This window comes from Mastacembelus armatus, chromosome 6 (assembly GCF_900324485.2).
Source record: "Mastacembelus armatus chromosome 6, fMasArm1.2, whole genome shotgun sequence".
NCBI classification, from domain to species: Eukaryota; Metazoa; Chordata; class Actinopteri; order Synbranchiformes; family Mastacembelidae; genus Mastacembelus; species Mastacembelus armatus.
In genome coordinates, this window is record NC_046638.1 from 9,448,236 (window position 1) to 9,468,602 (window position 20,367).

At 37.4% G+C, this 20,367-nt stretch overlaps 1 protein-coding gene across 3 annotated transcripts; it reads right to left on the reverse strand.

The window, feature by feature from the left end:
* Positions 1-531: 531 nt before the first annotated feature.
* Positions 532-20,331, reverse strand: iqch (IQ motif containing H). 3 transcript variants are annotated; one of them, XM_026310782.1, is made up of 21 exons: positions 20,180-20,331; positions 19,769-19,891; positions 19,560-19,657; positions 19,335-19,410; positions 18,895-19,014; positions 16,637-16,736; positions 16,344-16,430; positions 15,861-16,045; positions 15,236-15,781; positions 14,445-14,511; positions 13,458-13,541; positions 13,174-13,355; positions 11,961-12,233; positions 11,602-11,790; positions 6,916-7,036; positions 6,387-6,673; positions 3,153-3,311; positions 1,672-1,794; positions 1,460-1,521; positions 880-988; positions 532-662 (listed from the first exon to the last, which is right to left on the reverse strand). In XM_026310782.1, the coding sequence occupies exons 1-21, from the start codon at positions 20,234-20,236 to the stop codon at positions 579-581; spliced, it is 3,132 nt and encodes a 1,043-aa protein (XP_026166567.1). In that variant the 5' UTR covers positions 20,237-20,331; the 3' UTR covers positions 532-578. The 3 variants fall into 3 exon arrangements, with proteins under 3 accessions (XP_026166567.1, XP_026166566.1, XP_026166565.1); XM_026310781.1 differs by lacking the exons at positions 532-662; positions 880-988; positions 1,460-1,521; positions 1,672-1,794 and having other exon boundaries at positions 3,125-3,311; positions 15,861-16,054; positions 16,419-16,430; XM_026310780.1 differs by lacking the exons at positions 532-662; positions 880-988; positions 1,460-1,521; positions 1,672-1,794 and having other exon boundaries at positions 3,125-3,311; positions 15,861-16,054.
* Positions 20,332-20,367: the final 36 nt, after the last annotated feature.

A 20,367-nucleotide genomic window follows, 5' to 3' on the forward strand; every position in this document is an offset into this window, starting at 1 on the left:
AATGCGTGTTGGTGATGAAACAATATTCCTGTTTTTCATGTCGCTGTGAGACATTTACGTACGTTTTTGTCATCTCTATAAACAAGTGTTTTTGCTGGGCTCCTGTTTGCGTTACGCACCTCTTTAAGTTGCTAAGGTTTTTCCAAAATGACCAATTGGCAACTAAAGCAAGGTTACTTCATATGGACAAGATTTAGCAAAATAAATAAATAAATAATAAAAAGGATAGGCAAAACAAGATAAATCACAATGACTACTTTTGAACAGGATATTTAGCATTTAACTGCATTCTCAACAAAATATTGTGACAAAAAATGTTTTATTATATTTCCACTAAAAACTATGTTAGAAAAGCAAATAAATAGAGGCAACTTACACAAATTAAAGTAAAATAAACAGATTATAGACCATTGACCATTTTCTCAAGTGTCAACAGTAATGTATGACAATGGATTTGCAGGAACAATAGGAATTTATTTGACTATCTATGATCAACATTGACTCATGTCAAGGGTTCATATATTCACATGTGGCCATACTTGATTAGAGTAAAGAAGGTTTATCAGTGAGGCAGCTGTTTAAGCAACAGGTTTATCCTCCAGTGCTCGCAGCTTGTTTTGAGTAGTCATTTGCAGTATATCTTCTATCTTCTTGATCAGTTCCTCCAAACGCCAAACAAACAAACAAACAAAAAAAAAGAAATTAAATTGTCATTATTATTCCAAGTGAACACAATACAATCATGTTATTGTAATTCTATATATTTTTTAAAAATAAACTAGTTAGCATTACAAAGCATTTCAGTTGGCAACAGCTTCACTAAATATGCAAGATTCATGATATAGTTGAGGAGAGATCATTAAGTCATTAACATGGTACCTTGAAATTGGTTTCTCCTTGCGTTTTAGAGGATGATATTTCCTGATGAATGAGTGACAGATTCCGAGCAAAGGTCAACAGAGCTCCCTGGAGATCCTCTGAGACTGTTCTATTAACGACACCCCAAACAAACGAGTTTACTAATGATCCCCCTGTTGCCAGCTAAGAAACAATCACCTTGTTCATCTGATGGTGGTGGTTAAATGAAACTTTCAGCAGACAACATCTTCAGTCTTTAGGGGGATGAGCACAGCTTGATTTAACTGTTACAGCACTGTGTAGGCTAAATGATTTGTGTGATAAATATGTTAAATAACCCTCTGCTTAACAACTTTCAGAGTTTGTAACAACATTTATAAAGCCAGAGGTGGCATCTTAATCCGCTAAAAGAATTGTCTTTACACAGTCTAGACCAGTATTTCATCCACCTAATCCTCTACTGTTTTTTAATGTCCTTGTCTACTTGAAGAGGGAGACAAATCTAAATGTGCACTGAATGTTTTTCTCCTGGAAATAAACCCTAGATTGCCTTAATACTGTAGCGTATACAAATGAATTTGACACAATAAGAAACACTTACATCATTCCAATACTGCATCTCTCACTGCTGTCATAAAGAGCAAAAACAGTGCCTTGCTTCTTCTGCAATTTGAGTCATAAACACACAGTCAAAAGAAGAATTCCACCATAACATACTGTATAATAAATCAATCGTACACTATACTGTACCATGTTGCAAAAACTAACAAAAGAATCACATCCATGAGAGCAGGTTAATTGTGATGCTTTTACCTTAATGTTAAATCCTATGCCATGCGCCTTGCACATCTTAAAGAACACATAATGGTACAACATGGAAAGGTTTGAATGAAACAAATGGCTTCCAATAACTGCATAACAATTAACCACAGGAGGCTGTAAAAACAAAAAAGAGACACAGACTATAACATAATATATGAGCATTAGCATTAGTGTTTTCTCTTACTCTAACACTGGGATTAAATTTCTATACAATATAAATAAGTCTGATAAATCTAAAAAAAAACATAAAATCTTTATTATATTTAGTGATAAAGTATAATAGGTGGTGGTGTATGTAAAATGCAAAGAGAAGAAATGGCTGAACCCCATAAACATGTCCTTAGGGTCACTGTTGAGTTTAGGGAGTGTGTGTGATTAGTGAACATGATGAGTGTGGGGCACATGTGGTAAACTGTTGGGCCTTTCTTAATTAACTGTGGGGAGGAACAATTAATGTTTAGAAGACATGCCAAACACAAGATGAGCTTAATTGTACAATGCCAAAAAAAAAAAAAAAAAAAGGGACTGCAAATGTTTGCATGAGATTTCAGATAAAAGCATTGCCGAATGCACAAAAGAACTACTCAACAAACTACTCAATGTGAAATACGCATCACCATAATAGAGGGGTTATGAGTGCAGTATGTGAGTGTCATAAGTAACACTAGAGAGGTTGATTACTTTAAAGTGGCAGGGCTCAAGAGGATAAAAATGTTCCTGGTTCTCAGGCACCTTTGGGAGACAAAAAGCACAAGCCTAAGCCCCTGTGAGCTCAGGAGATAGCCCATAACTCGCTGTGATGGCTGTGTGCTTGCAGTTGTCAAACACAGGACCCTCACACAACAATAAAAGTGTCCAGCAGGGATTTAATTGTGTTTGTAATATGCAGGCCCCTAATGATGGCCACTGCTAAAGCCATTAACCACTGCAGTGGTTCAACTGCTGCACTGAAGCACCAGGCCACCAACTAAATGAATGCTTGATAAAATAATACAAGTCGCAGATTAACAAGCGTAAACTCAGGCATACTGCTAATAAAAGAACTCTATTGTTTAAGGCCTGGCACCAGGTTGATGAGGTGTTCAAGCATGCATACACATGCATAATGAAAATGATATGAATTATTAATGTGTTGATTATTTAGGCTCATCTATCAAAATGATAATGAATTCAGCACCTAAACACCAATTGAGCTCAGTGCGTAATTACAGTATTTAGTTGTATTTAACAAAAATGAAGAGCAAAACATTGATCTAGCTTTGTGATTACTGTAGTGGTATAATAATATTCCCTAAAGTCACAGGTCGCTTTAGTGGTTTCTTTCTTGTTGAGGACAACAATTAAGAGCATAATTTGAGAAGAGGACACTGTAAAAGTGTATAACTTCAAGGAGAGCATTTAAAATTAACATTATTATTTAAGAAAAATTAACATAATCAAAACTGCCATTATAAGCAAATATAAAATGGTACTTTGGCAACAATCTGATGTTCACAGTATTTCTCTCTGATTGGCACTGGCACTTCAAGACAGCCTGTGCGGCAATTCAGTGTTCCTCCAGTCATCATCAGAAGCATCTGGGTCATGGCCAGCTGGTCACTGTATGTGAGGTCTAGATCAATAGCCCACACCTGAAAAGAAGACATCAAGAAGTCTGTGTCACAGCAGAGAAAAACAGTCACTACATACACCTGATAATTGCAATTTAATCACAAAAATGGAACATCTAAGTATTTCAACCACTAATCTTTATAAAAAGAAGGGTCAGTACCTTTTAATCCTTACAATGCTATCCACGTTGAGAAGCAGGGAAAAGGAAAACAAATTTAGATAACACAGAGTGACACATGCACAGAGCAAATCCGTCCATGTGTATTTGGATTTAGTTTGCCCTGGGCTAGTTTGTTTGGCTCGGGTCTGATGAGAAGTGAAGTTCAAATATGTATGGTAAATGGCGTCATTATAAGTATATTAAAGGGTCAGGTATGGTCGTAGACTTCTGCTTAAACAGGGCTAATTTTCCCAATAATAACCTAATAGCTATGCCCTCTCTTCAAAAGTGGCAAATAAATCACCAGTGAAGGAGTTGTTAATAACTAAGTGGTAGTCGGCTGCCTTCTTTTACTGTTCCTATTTGTCAAAGTAAACGCTCCTGCCACTGAATGCAAATCACTGCCTGTCTGAACCCTGCAGTCGATGTAACCTGAACATTTTATCTCCACTAACACATGAATACCTCACCCCATATAATAGTTCTCTATTTTTTTTTATTTTGTAATGTATTCAAATACACTGTCACACTGTAGGTCATAGTCTAGGGTTACTACCAACAATTATGTTCATTATCAATTTATGTGACAATTTACATTTTAGAAGCTGGAATAAGAGAAAGGTTGGCATTTATGTTTGCAAAATAATTATACCATAAATGTTGCTGATTAATTTTCTTTCAATTAATCTGTTAATAGTTCATTACCTCAATTAATCAAGTTCAAAATATGGTAAATGTAAATATTTTAAAGGGCTTCCCAAAGGTTCCAAAAAACCACATAACCAAATATATAAGTATTATATTAAAATATCATAATATGATGGTTTTCATCATGTTAGGATCCATTCAGGCAGCCCACAACCTGATTAGAGGGTGGAGTTATGTATTTAACTTAAGTGTTGGTAATCTGAACAGTCATTTCTTATTATTTGTTAATTGTAGAAGCAAATATTATAATTTTAGCATGCTTGCTAGGGATAACATTCCGATACAAGCTGCAAAAGATCGACATTAAAAAAAGTGAGATTACAGATAATATATACACATGAAGCATTATAAACTGTACACGACAAAAATCTAAATTATTAAAAGCTGTGCACATTCATGTTAAACAACAGTTCAGCATTCAGTCACTTTTAATGTAGGGGGTAAAGTGGGTAGAAATGGGATAGATGTAAGTCTTTGTATCAGTTTGATACCTGGGCCTGAGTGATGGACATACTCTGCAGAGCCATTTGCTTGACTCACTAAAAATGATACTCCAATATCCATTGTTCCTCTTACAAAGATGTGGGAAATGTAAGCCTGGATTGTACCTGTTTTCTATTGCCTTGCATGTTCATTAAAAACCCTGATGCTGCAGCTGGGGCCCCACCGTTCCACAATGTGAGGAAAGACTGCAAGGGCAAACATATGTGACCCACTTCTTCCCATCAAACAAAGTAGGCAGCTTTTAGCAACAGGTTTGTTCTAAATTGATGTTTAAATCCAGACAGGTTTGCCCATGTGGCTCTGTCTGAGCTGTGTGTGTGGGGAGATGGTTAAGAATTGGTCTTCAATATTCCTGCCTCTATTGAAGCACATGCTGTTTATAGTCTGTTTGTAATTATACTGTCATCGAATCACTTTCAATTCCAGGTCAACATTAAAACTGAAAATTAATTTTAAGGCCATCATTATATCATTCTAAACAGTTAAGGAAAGGGGCAGTCTGTCCCTATTACATTTGTGATCTGAGTGTCACAAACATTTCTCACTGGAAAGGTAAGTTAGTTTAACTATGGGAAATTCTAAAATGTAAAAACTACGTATATTATTTTTCCTTTTTATTTGTAACGTACAGCTTTTAAATAAGGACTGTTCAGCTGGCAAAATATATTTGGCAGGATTAAAATCTTAAAGGAAATAAAATACTAAAAAATACTAAAATAAAAATTCAGTTAATCACAAAATATTCAAAGTTGCATTGTCTGAACATGGTTTTGCTCCCACTGTGTGTTAACATCCAGTCCACAAGATACTACCCTCTAGTGGCAACTGGGCCCTTAGTTCATATCTTCTCTACAGAATTTGGGCTTTGATTATAAATGCAAACCTAATTAAAGCTAAACAGAGAAGAGAAATCAAATATAAAATGTCCTGAATGAAATCTATCATAGATAGATGACAAATGGTGCATTGCTATCTGGATGATTTTTGATGAAAAAAAAAAAAAAGAATACTTTCTGTGTTCAAGCCCCTTTGTAAGACTGTAAAATAGCTCTGGCGCTTTTTCCACTATTTTACAGGTTTAGTCTTTTATAGACCATATTATAAACAAAGCATTTTATTTTACAATTCTGGATCAATAGACAGTCAATGTAGCCACATGGTAGGAGCAGAGGTTAAACCATCATAAACCAGTCCATTTCAAATATCATAAATCAAGAAGGGTTCAACAAAGCTTAATCCTGATAAATGAGATAAGGCCTTGATGTTGTCCTGCTATAATAACAAGACAAATTTCAGGAGACCACTGCAGGTAACCAGACAGGGGTCAAACACCGATAGGGGATCTCTGTGATGCTGCCAAATCACTTTAGAATGACCTATTGTCTGAAAGATAGGTGCCTCTGTATTTCTCAGCATTGTAAGGTTAAAGGGCAAGACTTAAACGGTGGAATCAGTGTATCGACACAACAAGAGCTGACAGTTTATTAGATGGCCTTGTCACACATTTGGTCCATGTGCCCACTGTTTGCTTGTCTGTTTTCTAGATCCCTGGGGATCACTATATGAGGCACCTATCTCCTCATATAGATGCAGCCTAAAAATTGATCTCTTTCTCTAATGTGGTGAAACAGAGTTTTCTAATGCCATGTATTACAACAGCTCAGATCATATTTATCATTTGTAGCATAAGCTAAGGCCATCTCTTACCTTGGTTATGCCTCACCTTCTGCTCCATGGTGTTGCGGTTCAGAAAGGTAGCCAGGTCCAGTGAGACATAACCTACAATAAGGCGCTGCCGACAGGCCTGGCCGACACGCATGTAGATGGATTGCAAGGTCTCTGGATGTACAGAAGTCTGAGGAACAGTTGAGCCTAAAGCTTCCAGATGACAAGAGCTGTGAAGCTGGTCTCCACAGGACAGCATGGTCACCTCACCCCCGGGCTCCAGCAGCAGATCTACTGTCAGACAGGTGATACTGTCTGAAGGGGGATAGGCTTCCACTACACCACCTAAAGTCAGAGCAGAAGCACAGGACAACATTACACATGATAAAGCACCTTGAAATTCTCCTAGCATCTGTTTAACAACCAGAATCTGTTTAACAACCAAGCAATGTAAAAATTATTTAATATTTCAGTTCACACAGGCAATGTTTGGAAACAAAGAAAGTCATATGAAATGAGTGTTAGCATATTCAAACTGGTGTATTTGCAGTTGAATTTTATTCAGTGCCTGACAAAAGGTATCTGACCTTGCCTGAGGAAGGTCTTCAGGAAGCAGGCCCAGTTAGGATAGCAGGAGGTTTTAGTAGGCCGGGCATTACGGGCTAGCCACTCTGGGATCTCATCTAAATATCTGAGCAGTACAGACTCCTGCAGAAAGAAAATTGTTAAGGATCTACTGCATGTTCATTAATGCAAAGTCTATAACAAGTCCTGGCAATTTTATTTTGCCCCATTATTAATGTGTGTTGACTACATTCTTGGAAATGCCCTCGACTCTAGTGACTGCTTGTTATCCTTGAGACCTTAGGTGGCTGCTTCAATTTCTACACGCGTGTCTGATGGATACCGCAGGAGAGTCTATCTGTGAGTGACAGCCTATTATCAGAAGGCCTCAGGAGTCTAATGGCTTTAACTCACAGCCACGGAGACAGCACCTGCCCTCAATAACAACTCTCTCCACTGGGCAGCTGATGAATACCTAAGCTAACCCATCTATCTGGGGATCAATCTGGGCTTGACTGGGATTGACATCACTTTTGTTTCTGTAAGTAGGAAATGCCATAATGGTTTCACCACTTACGTTGTTAATTTCTAACTTTTGTTTTAGGTGTCTCTTACACAGTTTGGCTACTCAAGTACACTGTTTTCTTTGAAAAAGCTTTGATAGAGCTAAATTAACAAGATTTGCTCTGCTGAACCTTTTATACTTTATATATTATATTATAAAACTAAAATTGAATGCCTATGTTGTACAAAGAGTATAAATACTCTAAATCCGTATGCAGAAATGTATTTGTAACGTAATGACTGTAAGACAATAAAAAATGTGAAAACTGCCTGAAACATGACTAAATTCTGAATGGAAGCAATGTCTTTGTTTTTTCATCATTCTATCTAGAGCATTACTTTGCTTTGAGTGTATGCTGTGCAGCTTCACTGGAGAACTGGAGATTTTGCTGTTGATATTCCAGTCATATAACAGCCATCATCATATTCAAGTACTGTAAGAGGCGAGGTCAAATGCTACACAGTGATTCCCCCTATACAAACCATAAAGCACACAATGGTGCGGCAAAAAGTGTAAGGGAACGGTTGTCATTTTCAACGGAAGAGCAAGCTCACCCCAGGACTTTGCCTATGCAGTTCACAGAAACAGCAGGCCGGGTAAAAAATAAAGAGAGGTATTTTGCAATAAATTATTTGGACTTAAACTGCGTACAGTGCCCTGTGATAGGATTCAAGCCTTGCTTGGTGTCAACATAAAGCAAAGCAATCTGGTCATAAATAAAACAGATGCTGCCATGCTTGTTTGATTGTCATTTCATCTCACCATTACAGGGTGAAACAACTCAAAAACTAAAGTAAGTCTTGGGAGTAGACGGATATAATCTGACTAGTAATACATTTTGTATGATGATTCATTTTCTGAAACACTGACAAATCAAAGTTTCAACCTTGGCTTACTACAGCCATGGCTAATTTCATATGTAATAGTAAAATAAAAATAAATTTATTCTCTTATGTTTACATTATTTTCATACCTGGTTGAATTTAATGGTAAATACAGAGGCGGCAACATTTCTTCTGTTTAAAGATCACGCAACTATTTTTGACCTTGAGCAAAACCACAAAACGAAGAAAGGAACTGCAAAAAAAAAAAAAAAGATAAAAAACACTTGCTCTACAAAATGTTAAAAATCTTCAATTCAGGTTAATTATGTTAAAGCAGAACAAGAGATATTTAAACTCTTTCATGGAAGAAAAGACTGCCCAATATTTAGACAGAAAACATCTGTATATAAAATGTCCGTCTACCTCTTCAATGGTAGTGATTATCAAATGACCCATTTTGTTGACAAACTTAATCTAAATAAGGTGTTGCTCAAGATCTGTTTGTACACAGTGTGACAAAAAGAAGTACTCCATCTGCTGACGCTATTAGGTGTAATTTTTACCCTCTTGTGCTTAATGAGCCATATGCAAGCTCTGTGAGCGCTTAAGTGTGTATGGCCCCCTTCAGGCATTGCATGGGTGCAGATCTACATGTCTTTAACCTCTCTCTGTGTAAATTCTAAAGAGGCCTGGGGGCTTTCTGCAGGCTGAAACATTGTGCTGGAGGCTGTGTGACTCACAGTATTTAGAGAAACACACTATCTCTTAGATCTCTGTCGAGGCTACCATAGTATATTTGTCATCACTCCTCCTTTTCATTGTTGGAACCTTTTAGGATTTCTTCTGCATAGTTAGAAAAGATCAGATTGTTGACTGTATGGTATTTTGGAGTCAGGCTTCCTGCTGAGCCCTTAAGAACAAGCAATAATTTAAAAAATATACACACCGTCTGTGTAGATTAAGGCCAAGTATACTCTCTAACTCCCTCTCTACTTTTATACTGATGTTAAAGGTTATGAGACATTCCAGTAAACTGTGAAACATATTTGGTTAATATATACTTTAATCAGCACTTATTTGTTAGTTTTGGTAAACAATGATCTTTGTGAAGAGCTGTTAAACTATGAATTAATATTTAAAATTCTTAATTTGACCATTTGTATTTCATTAATAATTAATTAAATTGCTACAATTTTCTTTAACAGTCTTTTAAACATCTATTAACCAAATGCTTAAATGCCTGAAAATATTCAGCCCTGTGAGTATCTACCCTATTCACTGACTGTCATTTACTCTGCAATTAGATCTACTTATTCTCAGCACAGTGATACATTAATGAGTGTTATATCTCAAAATATACAACCATGTTACATCCATCTACAGTTTCTGCTGTGAGGAGACGATAGAGAGGAGATACTCTGATATAAAATATTCATATGTTTGAATCTAATCAACAACATTGTTCTGTAATCTTTCAGCATATAGAGCCAAATTACTGTCTTCAATATACACTAGGACAACAACAGAAAGACAATGTTATACTTTTAAGGGGCTAATACAATTTAGGGGAAAGCAATGTTATAACAACAAAAAAAAAAAAAAAACAGGCAATGATGAGGACAGGATTTGGGCTTTGCTTTGATTAAAAGAGCAAGGTGTAGAATAAAGGCCAGTTAAAGTGCTGTGTCCATATGGCCCAGAAGCCCTAAGGCTGTAGGCCTACACTGGGGGCCTCAGCACTCTTCCCTCTCCATGGGACCCCAGCTGGTGAAACAAACCCCATTTACTTTCCTGTGCTGCATCAGCCACCATTATGGACCTTGGCTGTGTCTCAGCCACGCTCTGCCATAATTAACAGCACCAATGCCACAACAATTACAACCCTGCAATGCACATACACTATGAATCAAAGAACAAGCTAATAGGAACAAAACAGAGCAAGCCATAAGAAGCTGGAGATGACTGCTGTTCTTTCAAATGGAATAAAAAGTAAAATCGTTGTGCTCCGAGCCCACAATCATTAGCCTGTAATTAGTTTACACAAAGCTCCTAGTTAAATTGCAAAATACGGTAATTAACACATGACAGAAAATCAAAGGCTACTTTGTAAGCATATGAGAAATAAGAGCCAGGGGCTCAGAATCTGTGTACAAATTGCATCTGTACTAAACGAATGGTTTACCAATAATTAAGTTCAGTTGTTTTGAATAGGATTAAATCTGATTAAAGATTAAATCTGATTGTAATCACTGAAGAGAAAACAAAAGGTGGTATTTCATAGAATCATTTCAGTTTCACATTTTTATCTCTACACGTAGTTTGTACAATGACATTCTCTTTACAAACAACTCAGGCCCATCCAATTAACGTTACAGATATAAACAGAAATCTCAGTGTTCTAACTAAGGGTTAAAGTGTTTAATGTCATTTGCACTGCAATATATTATGATGGTATTACAATGTTGTAATACATGTAATTTAACCGTGGTAGAAATGACCATAAATAGATTAAACAAAAATTAGATGTGAATTTATGCGACATAATGTGCACAATAACTTTATAAAAATACCCACACATACAGAATGTCTTCAGAATGTCTATACTTTCATTTAACTGTCACTGTGAGATGAAGTAGCACTTCATCTACCTATGGTAGAACATGCTTTTGCTCTTCCCAACACACCAACACCACTTGATGTGTGTGCCTTAGAGAATGGATAATGGCTGTGTGTATAAACAGATATTTTATGTACTGATTTAATGTTCTGTGGCTCTGGGGACAATGCACAAAATACTATACTACAGGGATCAGTACTGTTACTGTTATGATAAGACACTCAACTCTAAGCTAAATAAGCGCTCTGACCCCACTGTGACCTATGCTTTTATTCATCCAGTGACAGAAGTGAATCTAACCCTTTTTTGAGCTGTCTCATCTCAACAAGGAACATAATCGTCGTTTTAATATCTAGCTCTTACTGTAATGTTATCTGTTAAGTATCTACTTGTTACCATGTTAACTTTAAATGGCCGATTCCTCATTGCTATGAGTGTAATAATAATAGCAATAAACTTTATTTGTATTGCACTTTTCTAAAACCACTACTTTGGAGGGAACCATAAAAACAAGTCATAATAGTAAAAAACATCAATTTAGGGACAAGTATTAAGGGAAATAAATAAAAAATTAAAAGATGAACCTAAAATTTAAAAAAATTCAATAAACCTTTGCACAAAAAGTGTATAAGGGTATAAAATGTACACTAAGAAGTACACTTAGTGAGAAGTGTTGACATAATCCTCTAAATCATATCTTTACCTGAATCCACTTTGTGTTCCATAGCTCAGGACCATAACGATGGCACTCCTGCAGGGCCCAGTTATAGCAGCTCAGATGGCACACATCACAGTACGCTATACCACGGCCACCATGCTCAGAGTCCATCTTGAAGAGCCAGCGCTGCACATCAGTGTTTTGAGTCATAAGCTCAGCCAGTGTTTCATGAAGCTAAACCAAAAACAGAGACCTGAATCACAAGCCAAATAATATAAACTACTACAAATGAGTTAAAATGTGAGTTAAAAATGAAAATGTGTTCTATTGTGTTTTCGGGGACTAATGAAGGACCTCATGCTGTTATGGAGTCAGTATATATATTTGTGTTTTTGATCTATGACCTGGTTTAGTGAGTAGATGTCGCCTTGACCAGGGGGCACTTCAACCTCTGCACCAGTAAAGATCCTCCTCCCTCCAGATTTGGTGCTGTAGAGTTGTGCAATAGCCGGTTCTGGACCGAGGATTGGCAGACCCAGCTCATCCGCAACTGCCAGGTCATCCACATGGGCCACTCCACCCACAATATAGGCCTGCTTCCCCTGGATCAGATTCCTGATGCGCTTCAGGGTGCGTGGACTGTACTTTAGCAGGGTAGACAGGCACATGCTATGGGTCTGGAAGAGAAAAGGGGAGGAAAAACTACTGTAGGAGCTAAGAGTTCTCAGTCTTTCTTCCAAGGGATGTTTCTTGACCTGATTTATCACTGTGTACACACAACAGATCTATTATTGTAATAGCCAGCAGGGTTTTGACCTCTCCTGGATTCCAGCAGGTTGAATTGATAAAAGCTGCCTGTGGGAGGCTACCCCTATCCTTCACATCTTTAATGTGTGCTAGCAATGAGCTCCTTGGGAATACAACTAATTACTTCACATCTGTATTTATTTGATCCACATGGAATTATCCCTTCTGTCACTGGCAGAATGCGCTGCCAGCCATGGGTAGCAGTGATTCATCTCAGCAACATGTCTGGCACAGTTTAACAACAAAACAGCAGGAAAATCAATTGAAAGAAATGAAGACGACCATGTCATGTTGCACATTCAATCTAGTGCAAAATTATGTAAAAAGATGGAAAGAATGTAGATGTAAAAAGATAATATATAAACAACTTGACTTTATTGCACTGAGGTAATCAAAACTATTCAGAATTTTTTTAAAAATGCAATGGAAATTTGGAATCAACGGTTAATTACATTATCTAACATGGAATTTAATTATTTACAGAACACCAGCTAGAGACCATGTATTTTAATTAAGATGACTTAAATTAGTTCTAGTGTGTTTACTTTCACATAACACAAATGTTTATTTTCAAAAGTAGTAAAAAGGACTGAAAAATATTAAACAGTATGTAGTTCTCAGAGGACAAGTGTGTGGTAACAATCTCCTCTAGTACCCTCTAGAGGAGAATTTACAAATTACAGATGCTTGTAGCCTCTACAATGCAGTACAATTGATTTTGCAGCAATGAATTCTAAGAAATAGTTGTTGTCAAGTTTTTCTCTTGAATCTTTACATTAGTGCACAAACTGTGAATGTGATTGACCTCACCGGAAAATAATCTACAGCCTCAGGTGTGAGGATAATAAAGCGTCTGATGCTGGATGAAGACTCAGTAGTTCTAGTATCAAACCCGTCTGTGGCTCCATCACACTTTAGGAGGCTGGTGTAATAATGCAAGATGTCCTCACCCAGATGTCGGGGACATATGTAGATAACCTCCACATTTTCATCTAAAAGTAAACAAAGCAGACTTCACAATATTACATGAGGTTTTGTTTATACAGAGAAAGTCATTATGTGTATATATTGTTGAGGCTGAAAAAAGTCCCTACCTCTAACATCACACAGTCTGCTTATTTGGATGTTCTGAAGGATGTCGAATCCCTTTAAATTCAGTCGCTGGTTCTGTGAGTATCCTGATGGAACAAGGTCAAAAGAACTTGCATAAGACTTTCAAAGAGAGACTCATTATTTCACTAATTATTCAAATTCTGTAGCTCTGTACAAGTACCCTCAAAAGTAAATGGTACTAGGGGGTTGGTTAGTTGGTACAATCTAATGATTAATTTAGCTTAATAACTAACAGTTGCAGTGTCCACCGTGTGCTGGGAGTCCTGTTGCACCATGTCCATCCACCACTGAGCTATATCTAGTTGTATCTCCAGGATCTTACTCTATGTCTGTCTGGATTTCTGCCTGAGAGAGAATCCTCAACTGAATCAAGGTAATTAAATGATTGGATTCATGCTAATTAACAACAATGGGGTTCAACTTTCTAATTATCCTTGCTCACACAGCACTCTCTGTAGCCACCCCAAGTGCAAATAAAGCATTCCATCTGCTAGTAATTAGGCTTAATAATTTTAGACAATCGCTCAATGATTTACAATGCACATGCCTGATTACAGTCTAAATGTGAGTGCTATGGTGAAATTAGAGCAAGAACAGATCATAGCTTGCACTCTATGTCCAGTGCAAGCACATAGGAGATTCTCCCTCTTTTGTGTTTGTTGTTTTTCTGTTTTTTTGTTGTTTTTTTTTTGCACAGCAATAAAACAAGACCTTTGTGCCTCTTGCAAATATTCAACATAATGGCTTTTCATTTGCTTAATCTGCAAATTAAATGGCGATTGAGACTAAATTGTTCAGTTCCCTGGCATGGGGACTGTCATCATCCTGTGAGTGCTTTCCTGCAGAGAGTCATTTGAACGAACAGAGTGCCTCCACTAGGGCCACAGACTGGGGCAGCAGAGTGGTGAGACGGGATGACTGCTGCTAGATCAGATGTGTGTGTGTGTGCAGCAGGCAGAGAAAGCTACCTAATGAAGGGATGTGGATAATGGTCCTCTTGGAGGACTGGATGTGTTTCCAGTTGGCTGCCAGATGCTAGGGATGGAGAAAAGGAGTGATCAGAGAGGGGACTGCCTGAGCGTGTGCACACATACTCACACAAATCATCACATCATTGCATAGCTAAAACACATCAAGCCAATCTCTCTCTGGGCAAACAGAAGCAAACCAAGCATAAAATACCACCTTAATTAAATTAAGCGTTTACTTTAGAAACATCTTCTCACAATTAATTCAATCAGCAAGGTACATGATGCTACTGCCAGGGGAAGATTAGCGGGCTTAATTAACAGGGTATGAATGTTTAAAGAGTGAGAACATACATTTAGTGCATGTATACACACACAGTGATGTTAAAACTAAATGAATTTGTAGTCACTAATTAATTTTGTGTCAGTGCTTTAAAAGATGTGCAGCTCAGATGACAGCGCAGAAAAGGCTGAAATGTTGAAAGGGAAAAAATGACAACTATGCTGTCACACTGTTCTCTCAAAAAGCTAAAAAGGAAAGACTATCTTAAGATGAGTGAAAATGTTCAGACACCCTGGAAAAAAACAGTAATTAAAAAATTGTTCTTCAGTTCACCTACATAAAGCTTGGCAAAGAGAAAGTGAAAACATTTAAAGTTTAAATTGTACTAACTAAATATAGCAGTGCTTTGTCCAATATTACAAAAACATTTGGATTCACTATAATTTGCAAAACTTCCTTATTCCTTATTTTTAAATATAAGCATGTACATATCAGGAAGGAACATCACCTGGGCTCTACTGCGGTAATTCTCCAGTTGTCTAAAACGTCGGACCTGTAGGGCCTTCCTGACACGACGCATCTGAGCGTGCATCAACCATGATATGGCAATAGTTCCTGCCGCCCACTTGCGCCGACAGTAGCGCAGGTAGGCTGTCCGGGCTACATAGCGCCTCCAGCAGGACTGGATGTGAATGGCAGCTGCCTCAATGCCCCCCTCTCCCTTGTAGCGCTGACCTGGGCGTAAGACCAGATTGAACACTTCCTCCCAGTTTTCAAGCACTGAGAGGAGACTTATCACTGGAGGAGATTTGTTCCAACCATTATCCCAACCATGGCAAAACTCCACAAGCCGTTCTCCACTCACTTTGGCTAGAGGCACACCAAATTCCCTGAGCAGCTTTTCCAGGGCCTCCAGAGCATATACTACACTGCTCCAGCATAAGCTAAAGCTCTGCTTGAAGTGACAGAAATCTACAGCCATTGGGTTGATCCGGCCATTTATGATGGTAAATGGGAATTTGCTGATATTTACAGGAACCTGCACAAGTTGATTCTACAGAACACATTGAAACAAGTGAGAAGAAACCTAGACTTTGATAATACACTTACAGGAATCAAAACATTGTTCGCACCTGAGGACTTTTAAGGATAAGACCGTTGTTGCCTTTGTTCATACTCCCGTGGTCCACGCTCTTAGAAGTTGTTGAGGGAGGTGGTGTCTTGGTGACCCAGAGGGGTGTGCATTCTCTATCTTTGCTGCAGGTGGATTCAGGTTTTGTTTTCCATCTCAGCTGCTTAACACGACTGGACCTTGAGCCTATGAGACCTAAAGTCACAGGTAGTCTCAACTCTATCAGTGATTAATGAGGTATCACTGTCAATTAAAGTAGCAGCTGTCCCTGCTACAACAGAATCAGTAAGAGGATTAAACCAAAAGACAATCAAAACAACAAGAGACATGAGCAGAGAGCAAAATAGAAGACAAAGGTACAATTACTTGCATTGTAGCAATAGGCCCTAACAAAATATTTCACAGGTTTGTTAGGTTTCTATGGCAAATTGGGAGATCAGGTAAAATGTACCATCTTCTGTAGTGCTGTTTGGGAAGCACTGACCTATCTTAGAAGAATGTGAATCCTTCTTGGGGTGAAGTAAAGCAGCCTTGTGCTGGATCAACATAGGAAGCACACCTGTATCTGGTACTGAAAAAAAAAATTAAAAACACAACTTTCAAAACTTTGAAAGCATTTGTAATAATATAAATGGCAGGTACTTGTTGCCACTGAATATAAATTAGTGGTTTGTTCAAAGTGCCACAAACAACAAACAGCGACACAATTAGTAAACGTTTGTGTGAAGTGTAACAGAGGTCGGATCGATGTGGTAAAAAGGTAAAATGTCTGTTTACCGTTCCCTGTGTTTTCTTCAGGTATTGCCAGGATATGAAGGCCCTTTAGTTCAGTGGCCTGAAGACTCATCACTGGGCAGGTGATCTTGTGTTGTTTTGTCTGAACAGAATATGTATGTAAGATTAGAGATTATGCATCCCTTATAAATAAACCCAAAGCTATGCTACCAAATGCTGGTTTGGTATTTCTTGCTCTGAACCGAAAAAGTGGCTTCGTACTATATGAGGCCCAGTCCTGACTTAATCAAACTAAATACAAGCGCTACATTTTGAGAGCTTCAGCATGTTTAACGTCAATGTAGTTTTTCAGCAGCCAGGTTTTCTTTTCTTTTCTACAGAGATTATTGTATAGATGATAATCAACCATCAATCAGACTTCTGTCAGCTTGGTAATGTAAGAACAAATAACTTTATAGGAGAATGAATTTGAAGAAGAGAACTGATATATAATTACACACAATAGAATTTCTGAATTCATTATGAATTTGAGTCATAAAAGTGATGCTGCCAAAATTGTAAACTGTCCTGTACCATATTTCCTGAAGCAATTGATCATAAAGATTAAAGATAAATCTTAACATACTATAATCCAATTCTGTTTTGCATAATTTATGTTTAATGCACACTAATAAAATTAAATGTAGCTAGAAATATAATGGCTTAATTTAAAGAGCATGATGCAAGTGGAGTAGCCTAAATAAGATGTCTCATTGCTTATAAAACACAAACTTTATTTTACTGATTCTCCAAATTTGTCACCTAATGTCCTCTGTCATTCTCCTCAGACCAATGAGTTCTCTGACAGACCACAGGTAGTAGCCAGGTGCTGAGAGAATCTCCCCTCAAAGGCACACATCTGTTTCAGTTGGGTTTGGAAAAAGGTGGCACCTTTTGTGAATTTGCTAAAATGCAAAAGCTCATTCCCTGGCATGGGTACAGTGTGAAGATGAGCTGGTCTGAGTTTTAGGAGGAGGCAGCAGGCAGAGAGCCAGTAGTTAGCAGTTGGAGAAGCTACGGCTGTCTTATTGGCATGCTGGACCAGGTACCCACTTCTGTCCTGAGACAGCTGTAAACCACTAGCCCATAGCACAGCAATCAGGCGCATGTTTCTTTAGAAGAATGCTGATGTGCTGCAATCTGCTGCCTTCTGCAGCCAGCACTTGCATCTCTCCTACATCAGAGTGACAGTCTTGGCCTCTATTTCTCATGTCAAGTATAGATTCCCAAAAACATATTGGAAAAGAAAGTGTGTAAAATATATCTAAAACTAATGCCGACCTTTGCAAAGATTAATTTGTTTGCTGTGGCAAGGGCAAGCTGTCATCACTAAGCCAGGCGACCTTTATGTCACTGTCTCTCTGGGCATGAGACTTGAAGCATCTATTAATGCAAACCTGTACCATCACTCTTTACTCCAGCATAAAGTGCCCACTCTGGGGATTAAGGCAGTGAGAATCAGAGAAAGGAACAATGATGCTCAATTCATCTTACTTGTAGCAGAACCTTTGTAATATTTCCTAATCAAATGTTTCCTGAGGCATTTGCTGTATGGTACAATTAATATCAACAACGACTCAAGACACAAAAATCAATTTCCCACTGCACAAAGCAAATAACTGGAGGACGTGATATTATTCTGATTATAGTTTAAGACTTTGTGCACAGATTGGTGTCTTTTCCAGCAGTAATACTGAAGTCTGATAAGAAAATCTGCTCCATAACTGAATAAGCGAAAATACCAGATGTAGCCTGATTACTTCGACAAATAAGAAGATGAAATACTGAATTAACCGTCATCCTCTCCGTAACTGTCATGAAGACTATTCAGTCAGGCAACAAATTGCAGTATGTGATTATAGTAAAAAAAAAAAAATCAACTATCATTTCTATGTCAAAAAGAGTGTGAAAGGCTCCAGGGCAGACCTAAATCATATAGCATTTTTAAGTTCATAATGTTAATTTTAAAACCCACCTGGAAAAGACAGCAGGTCTCCATCACAATGTGAACAACAAATTTCTAAAAATTTAAGAACTGAAACATTATACTTTTAATATGATTATTTCTTGCAAACAATGCACTTTATTGCATACAAGAATATGCACAAGCAGTCTAAATATGGACAGAAGCAGAAAAAATGTGCTGCGATCTGCAATACTTAAAGTTATGTTAATTTTCTATGAAAAACAAAAATTGCCAAAAATGAACACTCCCACAGCCTAACACTAAATTAATCTACATTCATCATCATGTTACTTACTGCATTTGTACTCCTCTTGTGGACATCAGGAAGTGATAATCCACATTTTGTGTGCATAATGGCTCTGTTGTTTGGGTGAGCAGGATTACACAACAAATGCATGGCTACTGCTGATTTGTGCTAAAGGAGACAGAGGAAAAGTTTCAAAAGTATTTATAAAAAGACATACTGTATGAAACGCTATTAAAGCATGGCAATCTTATCTTATCTTATAATGTATGTGCATTTCTGTTAAGCATAAAACTACTCTTGTTTTTTTCCTTTTGTCTCATTTGCTGCACTATCACACCTGGTCTACTTTTGTGTGTGGTGCCTGATTTAATGTGCAAAGCCATAGAACAATTTGCTAACATACCTACCTAAAATGTTTACTATAGCTTATACTTTATATTGCTAAATAAAAAAGGAATATTAATTAGCAAACAAAAATAGTAATCTACCTTTTCTCCAAGTAAAGGCCCTGCAAGACCTTCCCTTTGTTGGTGCACATCTGGGATACTCTCCAGAGCAGGTTTCCTGTGTACATTTTTTATCTGACTCAAAGTTCAACAGCAGAATTCATGTAAATCTTAAGATTTATATTTAAAGTTCCAACCGTCACATGGTTAGTGACAAAGTGTTAAATAAAGCGTCTTAACAACATATGTAACTTTCTCATTACTTACCATTTGGGAATCTTTACAGTCTTTTTGTTTAACTCTTCAATGCTTGGAAGAACTAGCAGCTGTTTATTCACTGTTTCCAGATAATCCTCTGCACGTTTCTATTTGAAAGAACATAGAATTTACCAGTTTGTAATTCAGCTACCTTTATGTTAGTTAAGTTTAATTCATGTTAGCATTATCAGTGCTTATTCTGAATGAAGCATCCTCACCCTGATGCTACTCTCTGTTTTGCGGATGGCATTGTCCAACGCTTGAATATCCAGTGTTCTCCCTCCACCACCAACAGTGATCTTCTGTAGACTACATCTGAGTTGTCTCAAATCATCTTGAACCTATAATATACATGTGTCATGTCAATACTCTTTGATACCTTGCCTAAAACATCCAACAACCATGACTTTAACTTTTAGTGAGCGCTTATTGTTGCATATTTATAGTTTTGTTAAATTTCTTCTACAGATTTAAAATTAATGAGAAATGGTAGGAGTGCATGTAATTATCAAAAGTTAAATTCTGCTAACCTTAGCGTAAAAAACGTTTATCGTTAGTTAGGCCAACTAACGCTAGGAAAGTTTTAATTCTTGGCTAACCTAACATTAACGCTAAGCTAAATTAGTTACCTCAACTAAAACGGCTCCCAATTTAGCGATTTCTTCGTTTTTTAGAAGGTCAGACATTGTTTAAATATTTGGTTTGACTAATAATACGCTATGTGCCATATATCATAATATCAATATGTAACGTAGCTCCTGTCTGACTCTTTCCAAACCAGTTAGTTAGTTGGGCATGAATGAAAAAATGGTAACCA